Genomic DNA, 6,188 nt, shown 5'->3' with positions numbered 1-6,188 from the left:
ATCGTTACACTAAGTTCCTTCTCTCGTGATGCAAATGTTGACAATCCCTCCCACCAAAATTGTTACCATAAATAGTTTCCTCAAAGTGAGAGTCAATTTGGCTTGTTTTGTGCTGATCTATGGTCAATTTTGCAAGCTGACAGGCTCTTCTCATAGTTCTCTTCTCCTCCTTTCTCCGCATACAAGACTTTGTATCCATAAGCTCATATATGCTTAATTATGTATACAAAAAAAAAGCTATTATGTGATTCATTCTACACATTTTCAACTATGATCATACCAAATTTTGGAGTTTTCAGCAAGCAAACGTGTATTGATTCTAAGTCTTACTCATAGGGAGAACCAATAAATACAATTCCTTTCAGAGCCTCTCTCTCTCTCTCTCTCTCTCTCTCTCTCTCAATTGTTAGGTTAATTTTGCAAACTGAACAATACATGTAAATTAAACTCTTTAACTAATCACAGTTTCGGTACATAAATCTTATGAACTAACAACTTCATCATTCATGGAGGTGATAGACCTCTTTCTTACTTTCTTGGCCTCTTATTCCTTCGTGGAAATTAACAACATGGGATTGTATTGGGGAAAGAAGCAATTGGAGACTGGATTATTTCCATTCAATTGGTGCCAATTGGATGGAAGCTATCTCATGAGGTCAGCAAGACTACCTCCCACAAGATTATGATAACTATCCGATTTGGTTTGAAGGTTTTGGGCTTGGATAAGGGCTAGAATACAATCCACTTGGTATTCGATGGTAAGGGAGCTTAGTTTGGCGTTGAGAAGGGCTTGGGCTTGGCTATCTTCTAAATGTACTCGGGGAGGAAGGCTTCATGTTGAGGCTATTGGGTGCTTCATGAATTTCAAGAGGGAGAAGTGCCCTGGGTCGTCGAATTCTTTGGACTTGAGGAGGGAGTATACAAGATTATCGAGAGGATGCATGGAGAGGGGGTTGTCGACTAGGAGGAGGATTCAAGGGCTTGGGGAAAGGGCTTACCAGCTGAGAGGAGATCCTCTACTTAGGGTTGATGCTAAAAGAGAGAGGATCTTTGCCTGAGTTAGAGTTGAGGGAGTGGGTGAGTCCTCAACTACGAGTTGGTCACCGCGAGGGTTAAGGGAGAAGTCAAATGAATGCGTTTAAGCTCTTCAGAGATGATTTTCTACAGTTCAAGAGGCAGGTGATCTTCAGTAAGGAAATTTTCCACGAAGAGGTTGGAGTTGTTTCCCCCTCATGAGTGTGAGGTGTTTTACATTGCAGCACATGCCAATGCTTTCCCGCCCAGGGTTTCTGGCTCAACCTCACTCATGGCCGATGCCTAATTTTGCATTTTCCTCTAGGCTTCCACTCCCAGAGAGGCTGATATATTTTTTTACCACTCCCAGAGGATAAATCACAACACAAGATATGTTGAAAGAGAGACGATAGAAACTTGCAAAACTTAATAAAACAATTTGCTATGCCACACATGAACTTGTACGTCAAAAGCGCAATTGTTGCAGAGTGTGGAATGCATGAACTCGTACAGAAATTTGACCACTGAAAGATACCTGACAGGAACAAGTTATTTCGCAAGTCAGAAGCAAAGCAAGATAGTGAAGGTGCGTTCTCTATGCAACATCCTGAACAAGTGCCAAAGCTCATAATGCACAATCAATTTTGCATAGCCAGCCTCAGACATGGATGGGCATCGACATGCATGAAAACCTTACACAGTCTATCATATTCTGATAACAGGTGTGAAAAACCTGGCATGTAGGGATGCACACTTCCCCAAATGTAAAACCCAACTGGACAAAGAGGAAGCCATGAAATGCTATGTGAGTGAGGGTCAAAGACGAATCCTTTTCTCAACCATGGCGACATGATGCATAGCAAATGGCCATGGCCTGCAGCATGCATCATACCCACACCACGGAAAGTACCAGGATGGACTACACCTGATGTTACGTGGATGCACCTGAGCCAATCGGATTTGTTGGTGGCAAGCTCCCATACAGTCAAAGCGTTAAAGAGCCCTCCAGCCATGCACAGGTGCCCATCCCATGCCCATAAGGCAAAAGGGCAAAGATCCTCCGGCCATGACTGACCCAAGATACTCCAGGTCTCATCCATTGCATTGAAAGCAAGCACATGTCTCCTCAATCTTCTTTTTGAAAGCCAGAAGATTTGAGTTCCCACACATACCGGGCAATCATAGTCGGCAGCGACACCACTCACTGTGCCTGCCATTCTCCATGAATTCCCCACAGAATCAAAGATTTGAATGGGAAGATCGAGATCCACATCTGACAGGTTGAAACTCTCTTTGAGACATATTCGATTAGCTAAGGCTTTCGTCCCTGCGGCGACAACTTTGAACCCGCTGATAGAAGGGGCTGTACAGAGCCCAACGAGAAAGTGGCTGTCTCCAGAAAGGTAAGGGGGAAGGGACACCTGCTCACGCGAGAGGGGGTTCAACAAATGGAGCTGCGTGACACGGGGCCTTGAAGATGAGGTGGTGGAGAGGCAGAGAAAGGGGCTGGCGATGGCGAGCACGTATGCAGGTTCGTCGAGAAGAGGCAAGCGTACCCAGCGAGACCAAGAGAGGTCTGCGTACAACAAAGCCCGAGAGGACAAATGCCACTCAACGGCAATTCCCAAGGTCAAGGGGGGCACGCGCAGAGTTGAAATAAGTCGCCTCCAGGTCCTGCAAACTTCGCCTTCACCGCCTCAAAGGGGTGTAGCTTGCTCAAGATCCGAGCCACTACATCTCTGGCAGGAGCTCGCTCTCTGTCTCGCAGGCCACCACTGGGTGGTGTGTAGGTTTCAGCCCATGTATGGGGTCGGTGCATTAGGGAGTACCCTTCCAAAGTTTTTAAGGTGCAGTACATTTTATTTTTGGGAAAATTATCAAAATATCCCTCTAATTTGTGAAAATTCCCAAAATACACTTCAAATTTCAAAAATTCCCAATATAACCCTCATATTCTGTCAAAAATTCCCAATATGCCCTTCAAATTCTCCAAAATTCCCAAAATACCCCTCGATGTGAGAGTAAATTTATCCAAAAATTAAAAAAATTATAGCTTTTCATAAGAAGACGATTGTCTATGAATACAAGATACTAAAACTAGAATTTGAGCTGGTTATGTAGGCTTTGGAGATGAATTGCTTCATTATATTTAGACATAATTGTCTTTTTTTGGGAGGTAATTTGTGACAAATTACATGCTAAGCACTAAAAAACGGATATACATTGTCAAAAAAGAATAAAGATTAAGAAATTGTGAACAATCCAGCTAAAATAGATACAAGGGTATTTTGGAAATTTTTGAAATTTGAGGGGTATTTTGGGAATTTCCACAAATTAGAGGGGTATTTTGGTAATTTTCCCTTTATTTTTCTCCCCTGGCCGGAGACTAACACCACATTTAATGAGGGGGGCGGGCCTCGGGGGTCGACGGGATCCCAAGGTGGACTAAACCTATGCTGAGGCGGACTAAACCCAGCCAGCATGAAAATTGATGCGTATGAAACATGGACATCACAAATATTAACGTGGTGCAAGGATTTCGTCATCCGGTTTTGAGCCTCTCGCCCTAGGCTTTGAGACACATGGGCTAACCACCTCACCTACACGCACATGATGTATCCCCCCTTGTTTTTATGATCTTTTATTGTGACCCAACATACTCTGCCCGGGTTTAGTTTTAATGTGACATTTGCCGCTGTGATAGCCCTAGTTTCGTGCGTGGATTTAAGAGCCATGGATCCCCTCACCAACCCTCATTTGAATGTGCTGTGTGATTTAGTTCTAAGGTTTTTCTCCCTCTTTTATCTACTCTCTCTCTCTCTCTCTCTCTCTCTCTCTCTCTCTCTCTCTCTCTCTCTCCCTTTCGCCCAAAGTGAAAGACACGGCCAACGTTTGTCTCTTAGGGCACGCACATGGATGTGTTCGGATCGAATCGTTCGCGATTGTTGATTGAATGACTTCTTACGCACATGCCTACGTTCGGAACGGAAAATTTGACGCACATAGTAACTTTTGCAAGAGGTGTTGTACAAAGGCTATGCAGACGCTTTGTAGACAATCCTATAAACTCTTGCCATCTGGATTGGAGACGTTGGTGCAACCAAAGTGTGTCGACCCTATCGGGAGAAAAGAATAGCAAAGTTCAACCAGCACTTGCTAGAGAAGCGGATAGAGAAGGGGATTTAGTCATGAAGTATGAAAGCTATCTAGATTTTACCTTCCAGAAGAGGTTTAAGAAGAAGTGGATAGGGCCTTACAAAGTTCATCAGGCCTTTCCTAATGGTACTTATTTGCTGATGCGGATGAATGGTCGTCTTCTCAAGAACAAGGTGAATGGTGTGCATCTCAAGCTATATTTTGACAGGGAATTGGTGCCAACAGTGCATCAGGTTTTGATAGAGGGGGTTGGGCAACCAACCTGAATAGAATTTACACTAGCCACGAATAAGACTTTGTACATACAATAGTTTTTTTTTTTTGTTTGCTCTCAATTTTGAATAGTATTTGCCAGTTTTTTGTAGCAAATAGAAGAATCAAATTGCTTTTAGTTGAACATGAATGTTCAACAAGAGGGTTAGGCAATGATGGTGCAGCCAAAGTGTGTCGACCCTAGCAGAGGGCACAAATGGTGATGTGTATGCCAACAGATGCATGGCAGAGGACTAGAGCAGATGGGAAGAACTTGTGCAGGCAAGTGGCAGCAGAGATGTATGCTTTTATGTGGTTTTTTAGGCATGTATATGTGAGTGCGTGTATGCTATATGTATGGGTGTATGTATGTGGCGTCAAGTGAGTGTGTGTGGGTGTGTGTAAACAGAAGTGGGTGTGTGGGAACGAGGGGAAAGGGTGTAATTACACATATGATATATATGTTATTTATATTTTTTTTTCTTTTCTTTTGCTCTGGCGATGGCCGACACAGACGCGGGGGGGGGGGGGGGGGGGGGGGGGGGGGGGGGGGGGGAGGGGGTGTGCGTGAGGGTATGAGAGGGGGTGGAGGGGCATGGGGTAAGTGTGTGTGTATGTGTGTGTGTAGGCGTGTGGTTGTATTTGTGAGAGAGAGAGCACGGCACCCTGTGGCGGTGCCTGCACAGGCCGTGAGCGTGAGAGAGGGAGAGTAGGACGGGCTCGCCTACGGGCTGTGGTGACACAAAGGGCGCGAGAGAGGGAGAATGAGATGGCGAGGGAGGGGAAAGGGAGTGTGTGAGGATGGGGAGAGAGAGAGAGAGAGAGAGAGAGAGAGAGAGAGAGAGAGAGAGAGAGAGAGAGAGAGAGAGAGAGAGAGAGAGAGAGAGAGAGACAGAGAGAGAGTGCCCGTGCACTACGCCTTCGGGCTTAGGAGAGCGCGAGAGAGGGAGAGTGGGATGGGCCCGCTTGTCCGACAGAGAGCGAGGAGGGGGGGTGGGAGAGTCAACGGAATGGGGAGGGGGTGGTGAGTGGTTGTAGAGAGAGAGAGAGAGAGAGAGAGAGTGTGTGTGTGTGAGTGAGAGGGGGCGGATAAGAGGAAGAGGGTATGTGGATGGGGTGAATTGAGAGAGAGAGAGAGAGAGAGAGAGAGAGAGAGAGCGAGAGAGAGAGAGAGAGAGAGTGTGTTATTCTATTCCATGCTCGCTGGACCGCTCACTCAGAGGGGGAGAGAGTGAGAGCTAATTGAGGGAAAGGAAGATAGGGGAGGATAGGGCGGTGGTCCGCCGGTGGGAAGAAAACAAGAGGGGAGAGATGGAGGGGAGAGTGAAGCCGAGGGGGTGTGGACGAGAGGGAAGAGAGAGGGGTGGAGGTATGGCGGCCCGCTGGGTTGGGATATGGACAAGTGAAGAGAGAGAGAGAGAGAGAGAGAGAGAGAGAGCTTGTAAATAATGAAAGATAGAGAGATAGAATTTACAAAATTGGCGACCCGCCAGGGAATATAGGCAGTGGAAATGTTTTTTTATGTGCCCATTGGGCCGGGCGATGCAGCGGCAGGGTAAGTGAGAGAGAGAGTTTGGTGGAGCCGAGCAGCAGGAGAGAGAGGGCTCTATCTTCTGGCAATAATGGAGAGATGTGGCCAAATTGGTGGCGCCCCGCCAGTGGTTAAGCCTACAGGGGTGGTGAATGTTAAACAAAAAAACAAAAAAAAATCCTTTGTTTTCCCTTGGTAATATGCTCTCCCCTTCATGGGGTTTGGTTCTCGCGGT

General features: G+C 46.2%; 1 protein-coding gene across 1 annotated transcript; it reads right to left on the bottom strand.

The window, feature by feature from the left end:
* Positions 1 to 1,592: 1,592 nt before the first annotated feature.
* Positions 1,593 to 2,708, bottom strand: LOC147422254 (uncharacterized). Its single transcript, XM_086502761.1, has one exon. The coding sequence runs from the start codon at positions 2,229 to 2,231 to the stop codon at positions 1,653 to 1,655; it is 579 nt and encodes a 192-aa protein (XP_086358887.1). The 5' UTR covers positions 2,232 to 2,708; the 3' UTR covers positions 1,593 to 1,652.
* Between the last annotated feature and the right edge of the window lie 3,480 nt (positions 2,709 to 6,188).

The sequence above is a fragment of the Adiantum capillus-veneris genome, chromosome 27 (genome assembly GCF_014529385.1).
Source record: "Adiantum capillus-veneris isolate H3 chromosome 27, ASM1452938v2, whole genome shotgun sequence".
Lineage (NCBI taxonomy): Eukaryota > Viridiplantae > Streptophyta > Polypodiopsida > Polypodiales > Pteridaceae > Adiantum > Adiantum capillus-veneris.
Note: the sequence above shows the minus strand (reverse complement) of the source record. Positions and strands in the feature narration are given on the sequence as shown.

Excerpts from the sequence above, each read along its gene's own strand:
- LOC147422254 (XM_086502761.1), bottom strand. The coding sequence starts at position 2,231 with ATGGCAGGCACAGTGAGTGGTGTCGCTGCCGACTATGATTGCCCGGTA.